Raw genomic sequence first — 20,274 nt, forward strand, 5'->3', positions numbered from 1 at the left:
CAATGCTTTATCCTAAGAAAGCTAGCCTGGGAGCACCAATTATATGAAATATTTTTATCTTTGACTGGGTCATTTCCATTGCTAATAATTATTATTTATACCATATTTATATGGTATTTCAATAGGCATAGTATTTTATCTATTCTTTTCATTTGTTCTCTTAAATTATGAACAAGCCTAATTATACTTCAGTAATGTATTAGTAATTGTGCTAAAATATAATGATTGTCCACATTTTAAATTTAAAGGATTGTGTTCCCATTCCAAGAAATCTAGGTATTCACAGGACATACAGTATATTATTCTGCATAAAAGCAAAACAATCTTTTACTAATATCTCCTTAATTTATGACATTCCCTCCTATGAAATTACTACCAGAAGCAGAGTTGGTAAAAGTTACATCCAAGCTACTTATGGGCAAAGTTATTCTACCCATATTACAGTAATCTCAGGCTGACAAAGCTTCCAGCAGAAATCAGCAGAAGAAGGAATCAGACTGATTTAACTAGTTAGCAAAATCATTATTTGGTAGCAGAGAAGAAATGGCATGGTAACATTTAAAGTTAGGACATTAGGAAACAGTTAAGCCATTTTAAGCTCCCTTTAAAATATTATTTTTAGTTATGAGCTTTTATTGTCACAGCTGTGGAGTCAGCACTACTGCAGCCTTAAGTCATGTTTTCTAAACTCCTAAGAAAAATTAAAACTTCCTTTCTATTAAACATTCAAATACTGTTACAGCAGGGGATCTGTCCTAAGGGTTTCAGCTGTTTCCAACAAGAAAAATAAGGAAGTTTGCTGCTTCAGACAGACTTGGTAGTAAAAGAAACAAAAAGTCAAAAAAGGTCCACTGAAAGACTGATATTAAAACTCCTTGACGTTTTGAGGTTGCGTTTATTCATCCTTTTCCAAAGAAGAATTTGATTTATTATCATGGTGAAATACTTCTACCTATGCTGCCTGTATTGCCCCATATCATAAGTAACCAACCGCTCCACTCTTTTAGGAACAGCAAATAAATGCATGTAATAAAAGGAGGAAAGAAAAGAAGCACGTGCATTTTTTGTCTTACCTGGATACTGCCTGAAAAATCCCTTTGCGCTTCCAAAGTACTGCCATATAAGGGAAGGGTCATGGCCAAAGTTGTCAACAAACACTTTGTTTAATGATTCGGACCAGTAAACTCCATTCACAATTGCAGGATCTGAAAAAAGAAAAGAAAAAGAATCAGAAGTTCTAGTGTAAGTTAGTTCTGGACATTAGATGTTTTAAACTAGGATCTGAAAGCATTTTGTAAGACACGTCATAGACTTCAAATGATACCAAAACCCAAAACACAGAAGAAAAATCGTCTTCAGAATGAATGCAATGAATATTTCTTTTGAGGGACTTCTCTGAATCCATCTCTCCCTTCACCTTCTGGAAACATTAATTTCATGGTTTTGAATATTGCCTTCCTATTTTTGTCATTCTATTCAGGTTTTTATTGAAAGCATTTCTTCACTGGTGGTTTATTACCTTGACATTGTTGTGGTGATATGAAAATTCTTCATTCAGTAATGACTGAATGATGTCATTAAATTGCTTGTGTGGAAATGCTCTGAAATTGCCATTGTGAATGTATGCATACAGTATTTTGATTTTCTTGTAAACCATTCAGAGATTTTACTAGAATGAATAAAGAGAAGAAATATAACTACTGGAAAGAGAGTTAACTTATTACTTCTATTTTATTAGTTGCTAACTCCATCAGCAAAAGAAATTTTATCCTGGAAAACTTTCAGTTGGAAGCAAATTTCAGTATTACTCTCCACTGAAATTCATGAAGGGATGAATACGAACAGAAATGTCTTTTCCTTAAAATAATCTATAAGGACTGAAGATTGCAATGGAACTGGAGCTACTTCACTAAAAGAATGAGCTGGCTGGAGCATTTCTTTTTCCTTTTTCTGAAAAACATCCTGTACACTTATTAGGTAAGAATATATTTATAACCACACAATACCTAGAATGCCCTTGTGGCAATACCATCTTGACTTAAATCCCATGAGATTGACATTTCAGGACTTTGTGATTTTCATTACCAGCTCATTAATTCTAGCCTTAACTTCTCAAACAAGTACATGAAAAAGGCCTCAGATGTATAGAATTCTGGTTGCCCGTGGAGTTACAAAATTCTTACAACCCTACACTGCCATAATGAATCAACTGGCAATTTCATCTGTCCATGTTATAGGCACAGAAGAAATCTGATTCTCTTCTGTACCAGAGGTAATGCTTAATATTTACATGTGGAGCCCCATCATTTGATGCAGTACTTCACTGACTTGTAAACTAATGGCTGGTTTCAAATTACTTAAGTTTAGTAAGATCATTTTAATGAAGTGGAAAGACGTGAATTGTTTTGTATGAGAACATTCATCAGGGAAACACTGGGGATGAGGGCACAATGAAATGTCTCAGCTGCCTGCCTTTGAACTAAACTTTCATCTAAATATTTATATTTACAAGCACATGTTGCACATAAAGAATATAAGAAAATATTTCTCTTAGAAATAAATGCCTTTATAAATTGAAACTGCCAATATTTGAGGCATCAAGGCAGAATCCTACATGTGTCCCAACCATAATTTTGACTCAAAACAAACTAATGTCCCTATACATTTCCAACATGTTTAACAGGGTATGTATCATTAATTTGGAAGGGAAAAAAACTACTGATGTTTACTATCTGAGGCATAACTGCCAAATTTATAATCTTGTGCACAAATGACACTTTCATATACAGAGTTCATGTATCTATCTTCCCACATATGTTCTACCAGCCCTGGAAGCAGATATTTGATATATGAACAACAATTCCAGATGTTCTACAGTTAGGAGCTAATCTTTCTGCTCTTCATTTCAGGGTAGCTAAAATCCTGTGCCAAGAACTGAATAGTGTGACACTGTTCTGGTTGATGCAAAGGCCAGGAAGAGCTACTGTGACCACTGGTCTGCTGCCAAATAAAACATGGAGAAAGACTAGTTCCAAACCTCTACATGCTGAGAATTGTTGTATATTTTCCTTTATCCTTCTGTTAGAAAATATGTGCAAACTCACAAAATGAATCCCAACACACAGTTTTACCTCCCCAACTGCTTGTAAGTTAGGCAAAGGCTTTTAAAGAATATTATCACTGACACATGGAAGAAATACTCAACTATCTACAGTTTTAGCTGCCTCCATTCTTCTACAGCCATAACAATAAAGAAAGTTTCAGCCAGACATAATCTTGACTTTTATGACCTCAGTTTAACAGGCCCAATTTGACCATGCCAAATTCAACTTGGCACATGAGACTCCATCTTCACACTGGATATGGGCAATAGCAATATCTATGTCCCTTGAAAACATTAAGCCTCATGATATGCCATCCCTTTTAATGGAGCCTGAATGCCTCAAAATATTTAATAATGCTTAATATTGATATTTTCTGGTTTAGAATATGGAATGCATTTTAACCATGTTGTGAATTTAATTATGACTGATTAACAAATCATCTTTGGTTGTACTGTGTTGCGCATATATAGCAAAATCTCCTAGCTATAAAATCCCTCAAAGAAATATTGAAGAATAAGTTTAAGGATTGATTGTCCTTGCTATAGTCTTCTTCTATAAACTACATTTGAAAAAGTATATTTTGTCAAATGAAAATGTAAATTATTAGAAAAGGGGTAAGCAATGAAAAAGAAAAATGATAGATCCTTCCTTTTGTTATATTCCAGACTTATTAACTTTTGCTTCACTAGTTTTTCTTAAAAGTAATCACGAATTGCATTTTCCAGAAAAGTTTCCTCACAACAACCTTTCAAATTAGAATCTTTCTTCTATATTTTTGGTAAGGCACATGTTTTAATCTACAGTTTGTTTCCCTGTTATGTCTGTTGCTGTACTATTGATATTTAATGAAACAGGGGTTGTGGAGAAATAGGTACACTGTCAGGAATCTGAAATATAATTCCCAAAGAATGTCCAAAGGCATGTAGCAATTAAGGATCTGTCATAAATATTATTGGCTCTCAGAAACAAAGGTGAAAGAAATGATGCAAATGTTAGACTTAGTCTGAAATAAAACTGAAGAATGTTCAGAATGAAAGTACTTTTCAATTTTTGTTCAAAGTAGGGCAGAAATTAGATATTTGCAACTTTACAAAATTACAAAAGGCAATATGTGAAAACAAAATAATTTAAATAATGGCATCTCAGTTCAGGTTAGTTTGATGTGCACAAGCAATAATTTGTTTTCTAAGTACATTCTTTTTTTTAATTATGGGAAATACAGTAGTTTCATTTTTTTCTACATTTTTCAAGCTTTACCCATTTTGATCAATGGCAGTTTTACCAAAATTCTTCAGAAAAAAGCCGTGAAGTTGATAAGGGAACCAGAAACTGTACTATCTTAAGAAACTGAAAGAAACTGGAATGTTTTTAGTAATGAAAAGACTGAGGAGGTATAAGATATAATTCTTCAATTACGTGAAAAGATTCACATAGAAAAAGTTTGTGGTTTTTTTTTTTTTCCTTTTGGATGCTCATACAGTCTGTATTACAATGGGTTTTAGTTATGGGTGAAGAGATTCTGACTGAATATTGGAAATGATTTTTAACAGTAGGAGAAATATGATAATGACACTAACTGATCATGGCACTAACTGAGAATTTATGGCTTCCTTTTCTAATGGATATATTCAAACAGATGCTGTCAGGGATATTTTAATTTGAATGCTTACATGGAGCAGGGAGTTGCAGTTTATGCCCTAAACATTTTTCATCCTCTTAACTCTTTTCATAGTTCCTCAGTATCTTCTTCATATATGTGAACATATATGTTCTGACTAAATCTTACGTTTTGACTAAATCTTCTCCAGGTCAAATCTTGCTAGCAGACTTTTTTCCTTTGTTTTCTATATTTCAGTTTAATATTTCCCACCAAAAAAGTATGGCCTTTTCTACAATCGGCATCTGGACTGCAGTTCTCCAGCTTCTGTTCACCATTATGTGATTTATTTGGTTCTGTTGTTTCCCATCTAGTAATTTCCACATTCATGTCAAAATGGTCATGGAAGAAAAAAAAAAACACGATGTAGCAAGAATGTAGCAACATTCTTCAAAAACTCCCAAAGATTGGTGTCCCTCCACCCCTATTTTTATTCGGGTGGCATTATTATTAGAATTATTATTCCCTGTGGTCCTTGGCTGCCAAAACAAACATGTTAAAACAATTGGATTTTTTTGATCTGAAAGTAATTTGTAATGTTAATAGTTTATAAAATTATTACAGAACTAATTATGATATTTAGTAATAATACCTTGAGAGACTGGTGTGGTAATTAAAGGCACCAGGCTACAAATCGTGAGACTGTAATTTTAGTCCTGCTTTAAATATGAAGCCAACTGGGTAATTTTGGAGCAGTCACTTTCTCTCAGCCCTTGGAAAAAAGTTGTGACAAACCACCTCTAAAAATGTTTATCAAATAAACTTCAGGGACTAGTTCAGACAGCCTGACTGATTTCAAAGCACTCAAAATGCCTTACTATCACCTTAGATATGGTTGGCAGCACTGTACATGACAGTTCTATTCTCATCATTAGAAATAGGCTAAACTTACCTAAATAAGACTATTCTTCAAGAAGGACAAATCTAGGCCATTGTGAAACAATATGAGTCTAAGGGAAATAGTATCTGAAAATGTGCATGATGTGATGTAGGGCTCCCAATTTATTAATGGGCTATACATGGTTCTTAGTTGATATTTCTCTGCTTGATATTGATCCACTTGTTCCTTCGTAATAAACAACTGTCATGTGTACTGGAAGGAATGAAATACAGGTACATACTTTTACAGAAAGTGCAAGTGCAAAATTGTAGACAGCAAACTAAATAGCAAATAATTAATGTGCCACTTAATGAAATTTTAGTGTTTTACAGATATACAGTGGACTGTGGTAGACTGCTCTTCCCTCGCCTTCCCAAATTGTCTATCCAGCATATGTGAATGTTCAATGCCCGGAAGGATTACTATGAAAGGAAACAGTGAAATGAGTATGTATGTATGTATGTATGTATGTATGTATGTATGTATAGATTCATAATGCAATGGCATCTTGTGTGCCAGATTATTCATTAGATTGACATACTTTTCATTTTGCCTGAAATTGTCAGAGAATCCTACCCTGGCATGTCTCCCTTTTTGCATTTATTTTTCAAAGCTTCTTCTGCAGATAAAATTCAAAACATACATTTTTTGACTTCTGAAAATATTAATATTAAATTATATAAGATTGTCAAATTTATTAAATATGAAAAATATTGTCATATTTGTCTTAAAATGTAAGACACTACAATTCCTCACTGTTCACACAATGACATATTTGTAAAAAATAAAAATAAAAAATCTGCCTGTGAGGGTTAGCTTTATCAGGCCAGTCTTAACATATCTTATGAAACTTGTATGCATTTGAACACAACACCAAAATATATACAAAATATATACTGCACTGAACATAATAGGGGCATTATGAATTTTTTAAAAAGAGGTTTTAAGAAATAAGACAAAACTGGACAGAAAATAACTCTTTTGTTACAATTACTACTCAAGGCTATCGTTTCTCCTGCAAAAATCTACAGCAAATACAACCCTCCCACAAACCATTCTGTTTGCAATGCAGGAAGGATTTACATTAGTGCATTGGCAAAGAAGATAGACAGGATTACACTTAAGAGATTCTTGGCATATCCTTGTTTCTCTGAAGAGTAAATGCATAAAGCATATCCCCGATGAACTTTTATCTACACAACATGGCAAACGGCACTTAGAAATCAATATTCAAGAGCACATCTCTATAGGGTCATTTTCATAGGAAACAAATTAAGCTGCCATAATGACTGCTATATTTCATATTTGCTTAGTCTTAGTAGCTCTTTAGAAAATGACAATTCCTTTATAATTAAAGCAGCCTATGACAGTACCAATATTAGTAATAATGCTTGTCATGTTTTCCCATAATTCCAATACAGAGATGACAGTGAGAAACACTGACAATAATAAAATTAATTATAAGAAGACACACAATTGTGAATAGTTTTCCTCTGAGTTCTATAGCTCTGTATAAATAACAAACTAGAATGTTATTCTTTATTTCAAAATAGGATTTGCAGAATCTTGCTGAATATGTTCTGAATACAAAAATACAACTTTGTACTAATATTTGTATAAGTTTGTTGATAAATGCTACTGTCTGCTAGTGAAATATAAAAAGAGGAGTAAAGATGGCATCCATCAGATACTGATTAATTGTTTTTCTGGGATGACCAGGACCAATTGATAAAAAATCCAATTAAAAAATGGCAAAATGTACAACTACGTTTATATGGCAAGGGGAGGGTAGAAACCCCAAGATACGTTTTTTGCAAAATGCGGAGAGATTTACCAGATTTAAAAATGTATTTTGCTGCTGGTTGTTTGGTCTGGATAAAAGAATGGATGTTGCTGAGAAATAGGAGTCTTTTACAATTAGAAGATCATGATCTGAGGTTTGGACGGCATGGGATTTATGATATAATAAAGTGAAAGTTAATTTGGACTTAAAAAATCTGCTTATTACATGTGCTATATTGAAAATATGGAATAGATATAAATCCAAAACACCTTTATGGATCCCAGGTCAAAAAACATGTTATAACAAATAAATGATAAATATTGGAAAATTATCAAACAGAAATTAAAATCAAATTAGTTTTTATTTACTTTAAAAGTTTTAGTAATATATTTTTTGAAAACCACACAGGCCCTCATAATGCAGATAGGCTGATATTTAAAAAATGGATCTCCCTCCCTTCTTTTGTATCTGAAAAAAATGTGTATTATTGTTTTCTATGAATTCTTGGCTAGTGTACGTACATGCTAGACTTAAACCACAAGACCATAGAATGACTAATTGCAATAACAAGGTGATAGAGTCCTTCACAAAACCATACCACGAATTTTGAGCCTGATTTCAGACCAATTGTTCAGTGCTGAAGTGGACAATTTATTTGATCTCTTGATCTCTTGGGTATCATAGAATCCAACCATGGACTCCTCTATTTGATAGCCAGACTGACAATCCCTGGTGGGTAAAGCTGTTGTTGCTATCAAGGTTAGTAGTAAGTGCATGAGTTTATCAGGTAAAGTAGTTGGTTTAGGAAAAAATTAAAATAGGAAGAAAAAGACAAAGAAAAATCTCCAAAGTCTCTCAAAAATTGTTTCAAGTATAAAAATAAAATGAAGAGGCAAATGTCTAGCTTAGTATTTGCTATCACATACAACACTTCAATCATTGAAACCATAGTGATATTGCTTATTACTATTGTTCACACAATCAGCCAGATATTTAGACTTCATTTGGCATTTTTACCCACTTTTTGAGCCCTTCACAAGAACCTGGCATAGGCAGAATATTATTGTTTGATGGTGTTAAAGGTATCACAGGATGTAAACTGTTCCCAGCGAAGTTGCCTTTTGCAATTGACTGATGGTGATTTTGTTAATGCCAATAGTGTTCAAGTGGCGCTCCAGTTGTGTCGGGATTGCATCCAAAGCATCTATCACTATTGGTATTATCTTTCCTTTCTTTTGCCATAGTTGTTGTACTTCTATTTGCAGGCCTTTCTATTTTGTGATTTTCTCCTGTTCTTTCTCTTTTCTTCTGCTGCCTCAAACTACTGTCACATCCACTATTCAAACTTATTATTATTGTTATAGTTGGTTGCACAGTCAGCTATATGTTTAGTCTGAGTTTGACACTTTTATCATGTATCCAAGGACCTGGGATAGGCAGAAGTTATTATTATTTTAATATAGTTATGTAAGCTACATAGAATCTCCCTTTAGAAGCACCTAAAATTACATATTACACAGAAATATTACAATAACTCAGATTGATGCACTTTCCTAGGTGTGTTTTTTTTCACTAGAATGTAGCTCTTTCTGAATTATACTAAATGTAAAAATATTCAATGCAAAAGAAAACCTTGAATAAGCACAAAATCCGATATATTGCGAAACAAATACAAATAAACTAAGTATTAATGCTAAATTGTTAGAGCACCTTTTTTGCCAACAAACTTTGCAAAAGAAATCAAAGTAACCTTTGTTCTCTGTGAAAATCAAATGACATCCATATTCCAAAAGAACAAAATAAAAGTAAAGAAGCCATGGTCTAAAAGAACAATGCAAGAGGAAGGTATGTATCTTTATAGACCTACAAAACTTTCTACCACAGTATAAACAAAACTTACACTTTTTACAACACCAACTAGATGAGGACCTGGCAACACTAGCCCCAAAAGACATCCCCAAGCATTTAATGAAGATGTCATTTGCCATAAAATATATAGATTAGTAGCCCAACAGATGTTTTTGTGGAAGCCATTGTACTTTGTGATTTTTGTTCCAGTTGTTGAGTCTTTCAAATGTCATCCCTATAAATCTCAGAAAGTTATAAGAGTATTGTTATAAATCATAATATACCAAGTCATCCCTGTTTTAGGTTTAAAGGGCAACTTGACATTTCTTTATTTTCCATGAAAGCTATGCTCATGATGCAGAAACTTTTCACATCCTCAGTCAGTATGATAGAAATGGCATTAATAAATGTGCACTTTTTTCTACAGCAGGAATACAGTACACTCTTTCACTGAAGTGCATTACAAAAATGTGAGGGATTCACTATGCATTCTGGACGTCTATATTTTTCTAATGTTGTGTATGTGTGTATCTTTGCATTTTTGTACATATATCAAAGACCAAAACAAAACACAGGGAAAATTAATTATTTATCTCAAACTTCATACACAAGGGAAAAAGTTCAACATACAACTGGATTTTACAAAGCAAGGCCTTAGTTTTTTCCCTTCGTACCATCACTTTGTTGAACACCTAATTACCACAGTATTGTCTTATGTCTAAGGATATTTACCCATATAGTATGGCTGTATGACTATCATCCTTCTCATTTTCTCTATTACCTTCTCCTTTTGGTATCTTATGATTATACTATTTTGTTGTATGTAGACTGAGAGCTTATACACCAGAGACAAATTTATTGTGCATCCAATCACACTTGGCCAATAAAAAATTCTAGTCTAGTCTAATCTAGTCTAATCTATTTATTTTTCTGAGTACCAAAAACGATGACTACCACACATTTTTCCCCATAAGGAATAATAGAGTGAGTCACAAGACAGCCAAGACCAACAAGTTTTAGTTTGTGTGTTGAGTACCAAACAAACAATGATTACGAGGACATAATTTTCATGTCAGAATGAGTTTGAGTACTAAATTCAACTAGCTTCAAAGCAGTTGAGTAACAAGGTACCAAATAAATAAAAAATGTTCTAACTTTTGTGGGTGATTTTTGTGTATGGATTTTATATGTTACTGTATTTTCAGTTTATGTTATGCTGGTTTTTTAAACTATCTTGGAAATGTCTGTTTGTATGAATATGCACACATACAAATATATTAGATTTTCCTGTCATGGATCATTATTGTTTTAAAGAGGCTTGTGCATCCTAATGATGCTATGATAGTTGATTTGTTTGGCATGGGTGGGATTCTACCAGTTTGCACCTATTTGCTAGAACAGGTTGTTAATATTCTAAGCAGTTCGGAGAACCGGTTGTTAGAAGAAATTACTGGCCTAATCCTGCAAGGAAGGCAGGAAGGAAACATTCTGGTGTTGCTTACAGAAACTGCCTCTCCATTAACCCTTATTACATTCTTGGCAAGACTAGGCTTCCTGTCTCAGGAACTTCTCTGGAGTTTTTTTTTCCCCTCTTGCTGGTACTTTGCTTGTGTGGAATGACCATTCAAAGTAACAATGGCACTGAAAAAAGTGACTTATGACCATTTTTCACACTTACGACTGCTGCAGCATCCCCACAATCATGAGAGGCCAGGCGAGGAGATGCATGCCTCGATGTGAGTGATATTGAGTTGGCCACACCCAGCCAATAAAGTGACCACCAAGCCACATCCACCCAGTCACATGACCACCAAACCATACCCACCCACTAAGTCATGCCCACAGAACCAGTTGTTAAAAATTTGAATCCCACCCCTGCAACTAACTAAATATTGTCCCTAAAAAAATGAAAGAGCCATGGTAGTGCAGTGGTTAGAATGAAGTATTGCAGGTTACTCACTGCTCACTCCAGGAGTTCGATTCTGAGTGGTTCAAGTTTGACTCAGCCTTCCAAACTTCCGAAGTCAGTAAAATGAGGTCCCAGATTGTTGGGGGCAATATGCTGACTCTGTAAACCGCTTAGAGAAGAATATAAAGCACTATGAAGCGGTATATAAGTTTAGCTGCTATTGCTATTCTGTCAAGAAAATCAAGTGGACATTTACAACCAGGACAGTATCAACATGATACTAGACTATTAACTTCCAAGATGGAAGGTATCCAGTGATTATTGGCAAAGAGCAGTGATCAAATTTAAGTAAAACTATTGTTCATTATGTATTTGAATAAAGGAAAAGGACATCTGGTTATTGATGAATGAATGCCAGAATCAAGTACTAAGGTGAACACCATACCTTTCCCAGACCACCAAGACTGGAAAGAATGAGTTCAATGAATAAGAATTTGAATGTTCTAATTAGCAGTCTTTATACATGGACTATAAAGTTATAAAACAAGATTAATAGTGGTTACTTCCAAATAAGACACCTACATATAGACAATTAAGCTGCAAAACTCTTTTCATTTTTTTCACATTCTTTCTATATAAAAGGGGCAGTTTCCAGCTGCTCACTGCTTTGGTAACTTGTGAAAAAAATAGCTATTAACTTTATGATATCAAAGAACAAAAGTCAAAACTGAACACTGACATTCTGAAAATCAGCCAACTGAAACAGACTGGAATTGGTCAGTTCACACCAGAGGAGCATCAGATTTTCTATTCCACAAAAGAAATAGCACAGACATTATTAACAGAAGGTCTTGGATACAATAGTTCAACTGGAATTTCTATTAGCAAAATAGCATAAACCTCAGAATGGTCTTAATTTCAATCCTAGTCAATCCAAAAATATATTATAGAGATCTGTATATTCTAACAAGTCTATGTTCCAAACAGCAATTCACAGCTTATCCAAATAACAACAAAATGGTATTATACTAATTATAGGTCATTGGAATGCTAAAGTTAGAAATAAAATAGCATCTGGAATAATGAGAAAAGTTGATCTTAGTGAAGGAAACAAATGAGGTAACAGACCATAGAGTCCTGACAAGACAATTCAATACCTATACTTAAAGGGAAAGACAAAATAAGGCCATCATCATAGAGAGACTGCAATGAAATTTAATTGGCTATCTATTCTGAAAGTAGAGATAAAGAAACTCTATTCAGTCAGGAAAAACAAGGTCTGGTGCTATCTAAGGCTCAGGTCATGAATTTCTTTTTTAAAAAAATACAAATTAAACTAAAGAAAAAATAATTAGAGCAACAACATACAATCTCAATAAAATCCATATGATTATGTAATTATAGTTAATAATAGATTTAAAGTATTAGAGCTGATAAATGGAGTGCCTGATATTACAGTTGTCAATAATGAGGAAGCAAATAAAATATCCTGAAATGTAAAAAGCAAAAGACAAATAGAAAAACAACACAAACAAGATGGATTTCCATTCACATGTTGAAAAGAGTTAAGAAAGGTAGAATGCAAAAGGTAATGTAGGCAGAAGAAAATTGGGCCAACTAAATGCTCAGACAAGCAAGAACAGATAGTATTATATCTAAATAAGCATGCAATTTCATGAGAATGATTAAAATATATAAGAAAATGTACTGAAATTAAAAGAAACTTTTACTCAAAGAAGGGCATGATTTACTTAAAAATGCTGAAACTACCCAAAAAGTGAACTTATTTCATACACTAGTAAGATAGTACTCAAAGATTTTGCAATTCAGAATCCAACAATATATACAACTGCAATATGCACATGTTGATTTTAGAACTAGCAGAGATACTCCAAAGCACATTGTTAATATCCAATGAGTAATAAAAAACAGGAAGGTAATTCCCCAAAAAATGTCTAGTTTTGCTTTGTTGACTATTCAAATGCCTTTCATTGTACAGAAAAACTGGATCACTGGAAAGGGCTAAATAACAACAGCAGCAGCAACAGAATATCTTTGAAGTGTGACACCGTAGAAAATGGTTGAGAATAACTTGGACTGCAAAAAGAATAATTTATCCACTATTACATGAAGTAAAATCAAACTATACACAGTCAATACTAATAAGCAAGCTAGAACTTGACATTCTGGAAATAACAGATGAAAAAAAAAAACATCACTGGGGAATAAGCCCTATAGTTTGGCAAATTAAATTAACTGGAGAGATGAAAAGAACACAAGATGGCTAAATAATATGAACAATGACACAAGCAAGAGCTCCAAGAAACTGTTATTGACAGACTACCCTGATGAAACGCTTCCTATTTAGTTACAGAGAATCAGAAACAACAAAATAAATTTACATATTCATACAATAAATATATATACAAACTGTAGTGAATTTCTATCTGTGGCACTTTACACATGTTGGGCAATATTACATATATAGAAATAACAACAATAACAATCTAGAAACAGGTAACCTGAATGAGAAATGAGAAACACAAACCAACAGTAGGGTTCACGTTTCTCACAGAATCTTTTATTGTATTGTTTTTTTTTCAGAGTAATGCATACGGATTTTTTAAAAGGTTATTTTTTTCATATCAGTATACTTGAAACCTGAAAATATATAATGCAAGCATCCTGACTTGACTAAACAAATCTCCAAAGCTCAGCCACTTTATCACTGGAAAAGGGAGTGCAGCTGAAAAATTCACAGCAGTGAACTGTGAACAAGCAGGCTATTAATTTAAACAATGGAGCAGTTTTGTAGGAAAGTAAATTTGGTAGGAAGCTATTATAAGTAATGGTGCCCCAAAGAAAATAACTCTGCAGAATACAAATAAAAATCTATTTCTACTTGTGATACGATTAGATCACTCGTTGAAAGAAAGCTGCTGCTGAAAACATCAATATAATTTACATTATAGGTCATATCTGCAAACTGCTGCTGGTCATCGAAACTGATGCCTAGGATTAAAGCTATTACATATCCTACCCATTTCAGTACACCAGGAAAAGTAAGCTAGAATATGATAGTGAGGATGAGAGACATAAACTTATTTTATTGCTTTAGTGCATTTTTTTACTCTTTGTTCAGTTCCCATGTTAAGGCAACTCTAAATAAAGAGATGTGCAGGGTTGATGTCAGCCCTTTGAAATAAACTAGGGAAACCAGTGCTAATACTACATTTACTTTAAGGCAGGGGTGTCAAACTGGTGGTCCATGGGTCAGATGCATCACATGCAGGCCACATCCATCCCAGCTCAGTGAAGGGAAAAAATGTTGTGATATATCACAACATGATGCCATAAGTTTGATACCCATGTTTTAAGGTAACAGTCCTGCAAGTCTGATTCTATCTCCTGTCCCTTTGCCTCCTTTATTTTCAAACTACATTTCTACTTGGACTCCAATTTCTTTTGTCTAACCTTTGTGACTGTCCCTCCTGTTCATCAAGATTACTCTTACCAAAGGATGTCTATTTTTCACCTATGGCCTGTCTCGTAACTAAACAAGAAAATAATATGTATAAGTTTCTGGGGAAAGCTTTGCCTCTTCTGTTCTTATCTCCAATAGGCAGGTAAGTCCTCCATGGAGTCCTCTTTGGCACTTCAGATCTGCTCAGAGAGGTTTAACTAATAGAGCACCCTGCCTATCTTTTCATTAAAAAAAAGATGATACTGTTCTGTATGTGATCCTATTTTTAGATCAGCGTTCTGGTTTGGATTTTTTTCTTTCTTTATATTTCTACAGTTCTTCATACTGCTCATATGGAAAGTCCCCATGTCTATTAAAGAGAATAAATTCCTATTATTCTTCAACTTCCCAACAGATCTAGCCATTCATAGATATATTTACATAAATAGACACACAACCTGAAAGAGGTTGAGTGGGAATGAAAGAGATCGCTATGGTTGACTAGAAGACTTGTGGAAAGTGCATTTAGAGATGAGTGTCTACATCGCATAAATGTGTGACACATGTATTGAAGTTTCTGATGTTTGTATTTTTAGTGTTATACTTTGTTGACATGCAACCTCCATGGAACTCTGGGAATGAGTAGCAATGTAATACCTGCAATAGGTTCTACATTGTCTCAGATCTAGGTACAGGTGCAGATTTGGGATTCAATTAATCTTGCATACCTACACAGTTGATTGTTCTGAGAATACAGAATAAAATACCTGATATCTGCTTGCCTGCAATAGCTGAAAGTATTGTATACTGTACATTGCATACATAATGTATAAATATTATATAACATAAACTGCACATTAGAAAAGCAAACTATTTAAGAAACATACTGAACTAAATATTTATGGGGATGGAGAAAATCATGTGTCTGTACATATATGTGACGGATATCCCTCTTTTCTTTTAGGACCTAGGGCAGCTTCTATGAGGATATCCCTTCATGTTATCCCTACAACACAACTATCTGAGGTAGCATCAGATGAGAGAGACCAAAGTAAGCTTCCATGGCTGAGGGTGGAATTGAATTCAGGCCCCTCTGATTTTGAATCAATATACTTAAACCACTACATCATGCTACTTCTTGTAAGGGAAGTTTTAATTTTGAGTGAGAGTGAGAGTGGGGGGGGAGGGGATATTTCCTTGGGTTCTATGACTTATCTTTAATTTTATCCCAACCCTACACTGGACCATTTTTTTCCAGCTGAGCATAGCCCATAATTGAGCTTATTTTTAAAGCTGTACTTTTTGTAAAGTAATAAATTATGGTATTGGAAGAAAGTGATGACAGTCATAGAAATAAGGTGCAGGCCACTTCATCTACCATAATTAAATCCTGCTTCTTAAGTCTCCAATCCTCCAAAAACCTCCAAAATGTGGCACCCCCAACACATAAGTATGACAGTGAGGGATGGTACATAAAGTTGCCTGCACTTCTTTACTGCTTATTGTTAGGATTTGTTTCCCCCCGAAGGTGAATAAATTTGCAGTATATTAAAGATTGACAAATACAACCAAACAGCTTCATCTGATCTCATGTCATAGCTTTCATGCTTTTATAGCCACACATTGCAACTGTGCCCTTTAAGGTACAAAGTACTTTATTTGTAAAAGGGCTGATGTTGGGGATGGAATTTTCTTCTACTTCCAGATGAAGGATATGCCAAAATTCAAAATGATCCACCAAAATAATTTTTGACTAATATTACCCATGTTACCATAATTACCTCGGTGTCAAGTGAATTATTTTTACAGCTTCTGGTTGAATAAACTGTTACAAATTGCCTCCAATACAAGATTGCCAGAAGCAGTCAACTGCAAAACTAGATTTCCAATCCATTCTATTCTATCTTCAATCACCCTTGCTTCTTACCATGTTCCAACCCTTTATGGCTGCTGAGAAGGTAGCTTCAGAGCTCCTCAGTACTGAAGCAATATTGATTGCATCCCACATCCTTATTAATTTGCAGGCCACATGATAGTAGATTTTATCCCCATGAATTTGAGAGAGGTTGTTCCTTCATAATAAACAACTGTGATACTGGCAGGAATGAAATAATTCAGTACAGGTAATACTTTTACAGAAAGTGCAAGGACTAAACAATTGTAAACAGCAAGCAATCCCAAGTAACTAATAATCAATGTACCACTTAAAGACATTTTAGTATTTCACAGATTAAGTTTACAGTGGTGGACTGTTTTTTCCATCCCCTTCCCAAATTGTCTATCCAGCATATATGAATTTTGAGTATCCTAAAGGATTATCAAGCATGAAAGCCAACAAATTATACTCTGTAATTGACTGCTGAGATTTTATTTTCATGTTTTAAGTGCCTTGGAGGAAGTAATTTCTGTCTAACTGCCAATTGTATTTTATAATCAGAGTATAGCATTTGAAAGATGAAAAAGGCTCTGGTTATAATATTCAAGAAAAATTGATAATCTTAGCTTGACAATCCACTTGGAAGAAGCTGTGGGAATGATGACTGAATGATACTCATTGTTCTTTTTAAACGGTTAAAAAAAGTAACCCAACCTGCTTTATCTGCAGTGGCTGTGGTTCATCACATTTCAATATATTTTTGACAAGGCTCATACACTCCGGATAATTTATTCTCTAAAGCAATCAGAGCTTTGAATACAGCATGCATTTATCACTTTTTAGCAACTCACTCTTAAGACAAAGTAAGCCAGTAGAAACCTCATAATGGAATGATATCCCTCCCCCCATCCCCCACCCCCACAATCTTCTCTTATTTTCACTGGGCTGAAGAGATCAGGAGACATTTTAACTCCAATTTCTTCCAGCATGACCCTTGCATTGGGAGAAGCAAACAAATTGTTCAAGCTAGAAATATAAATTCCACAGAGATCTGAACTGGGAAAAAACCCTGGTTTTTACAAAGTATTCTTTTTCAAAAGCCAATTACTAAGGTGTATGTAGCATAAAAATAATATGACCAGATGGAATTCCATCTTTCTGTTTCAGATTTAGATATATTCTTTATTTACTCTGAGACAGTTTCTATTCTGTTGAGTAAAAACTTACGCCAAAATTCTAAAAGGAGGAATGTGACAAATATTCTTGTTTTGTATATTGACAATTTGGATGATCAAATAAATAAATAGTTAGCCACCTTGAACATGGAATGATTAATGGACAAAAAGGTTATGCTTTCATAATCTCTAAAAGTATTTAAAAGAATTTCCTTCCTATACTTATTGCTCTATATTCCTTTGACTTCTTACAAGTTATAAACTGTCCTGCCAAAGTTGATTTGCAAGATTTCAGTCATTTTCCTCACTACCCATTATTCCAGTGTTTAATCTCTAACTCATCAACTACTATATATACAAAAAAGGAGATGTTGATTATTGCAGCTATATTATTTATCATGCCTTGGTAAGATCACTCTTGGAATATTTATCCAGTTTTAATCGTCATGATATTAAAAAAATGTTGAGACTCTAGAAAGAGTGAAGAGAAAAGCATCAAATATTAGGGGCCTGGAGGCTAAAACGTACCAAGAACAGTTTAATGAAAAGAAAAACTAGGAGTGACATAGTAGCAATATCTAGGGAGCTGCCACAAAGAAGAAGCTTATTCTCCAAAGCATGTGAAGGTAGGACAAGAAGGAATGAATTCAAACTAATCAAGGAAAGAAGCAACTTAGAACTAAGGAGAAATTTCCTAACAGTGTTTATTTGTAATTAATCAGTGGAACAACTTATCTCCAGAAATTGTGGGTGCTCCAACACTAGATGTTTTTAAGAAGAGATTGGGCAAGCACTGATCTAAAATGGTACAGGGTTTTCAGCTTGAGCACAGAGTTGGACTAGAAGATGTGCAAGGTCCCTTCCAACTCTGTTATTCTTTTTAGTGTATTAACATAAAATTGTTAATAAATAAATAAATAAATTCACTTGCCTTTTTTTCCACCTTGAATTCTGCTGACTTACCTATTGCCAATTTGCTTTGACCATTAGTAGTTCAGATTCTTGTAGAGGGACCTATCTAGACTCCTATTTACTGCACTTAATATATATTTCTTTTCCAATTTCTGCCTGGCTTTAATTCTATGTTATATCTGTTAGGCACATTGTTATTTTTATCGCTGTATTATTTGGCTGTGATCATGAAATGAGTAAACTATATGGAAGCTTAACATGCTCTGCTTTCCAGTAGACTTCAATGCAATCTGTAATCTTTTGACCTATACGGGTTGGCACCTAGCAATTTTCAATGCACGGCTTCCGGAAAACAGAAGATTGAGTAATTCCAAAGTACCTTTAATCATTGAGGGTCATTTAATATGTAAACTGCTGATTGTGAACTGGAGTATTAGTTGAGATCACATATGATTATGGAACCATTAACTAGTGACTGATTTTATTGTAATTTCATTATAGATGTTTGTTTACTGTGAAAGTTTTGTTATTTATATTGTTACCATGAATATTTTATTATTTTATATTGGTTACTGATATTTATTATGTTATTTATTCATTTGTCAGATTTGTATAGCACATAATGACATAGTGACATTATTTACAATATTTTAATTATTCATTGTGTAAATAAAGTGATTTATTCCCATACTCATGTCTGAACTGAGGTTATGCTTTCTGTATTTAAGTCTGCAGCTGATAATTGTAGTTTATCATACTTGTCCATGAATGAAACATCACAGAAAAGATTGGGTGATGTCAACAAAGCTAAAATATGTTTGTTCATTTTTTGCTTGTTTCTATTGGGGCAAATAAATAAGTCATTCAGAAATAACAAAAAAAAAAAGGAGAAGAAAAAGCCAGTAAACCAAGAAAATACATTCTACATTTTTCAAAAATTTTAGTACATGTCCACTCTCATACACCAACAGAATGTGGCTAAAATCCCAATCCCACCTATAATATAAAGCTAAACAAAGCCAGCAACTAGTCTTCCAACACAGTGACATCAGGATTGTGACTTGAAAGAATGAATACACAATTCCCTTTCCCATCCATTATCTGTATTCCAGAAATGTTTACTGTACCAACATTGAGAAGTATTTTGCAGACCTATTGAGTAATACACAACCGAAGGAGGCATAGTAATAGGTTTTTAAGTTTCAGGATTCTGTGTTATAAATCAACTTTCAATTTACTGTATCTAAAAGATACCTGTGAAAGAATAAAAGTTCAATTTATGCTATTCATTGCATTCATCCAATGCAAATATGGATAGGTTTTGTTGCTGCTGCTATTGTTTCATTACTTGTATCCTATAGAGTAATAGATACAACTGAGGCTCATACTGAGTGAAAAGTTCTCCCCAGAATGTAATGATGGAATACACCCTTTAAACTAATTTCAGAAGTATGTTGAAAATAAAGTAAGATGTGTAATTGGGTTGTAGAAACATATATTTATTATTTCTTATAAACTTTCATTCCAAGGTGGGTTTTATATTCAGGTTAAAAAATTCGTGACATGAGGATAAAGGACAAGGAAAAAGCGGCTACATTTGCAGATATACATTGCTAACAAAAGGATCATGTTTGTGCTTGCATAAGTAAAAAAAGGTCTATTCAAAA

General features: G+C 33.8%; 1 protein-coding gene across 1 annotated transcript in view; it reads right to left on the minus strand.

Annotated features, from left to right (window-relative positions):
- The window catches only part of CACNA2D3 (calcium voltage-gated channel auxiliary subunit alpha2delta 3), a 582,709-nt gene that overhangs the window by 279,504 nt on the left and 282,931 nt on the right, over nt 1–20,274 (minus strand). Inside the window, exon 6 of the mRNA XM_087923863.1 lies at nt 1,074–1,205. Coding sequence (XP_087779989.1) covers nt 1,074–1,205 — 132 coding nt within the window. The remainder of the gene's footprint in view (nt 1–1,073; nt 1,206–20,274) is intronic.

The sequence above is a fragment of the Pseudonaja textilis genome, chromosome 2 (genome assembly GCF_049901715.1).
Source record: "Pseudonaja textilis isolate UNSWEBS1 chromosome 2, rPseTex1.2, whole genome shotgun sequence".
Taxonomy (NCBI): Eukaryota; Metazoa; Chordata; class Lepidosauria; order Squamata; family Elapidae; genus Pseudonaja; species Pseudonaja textilis.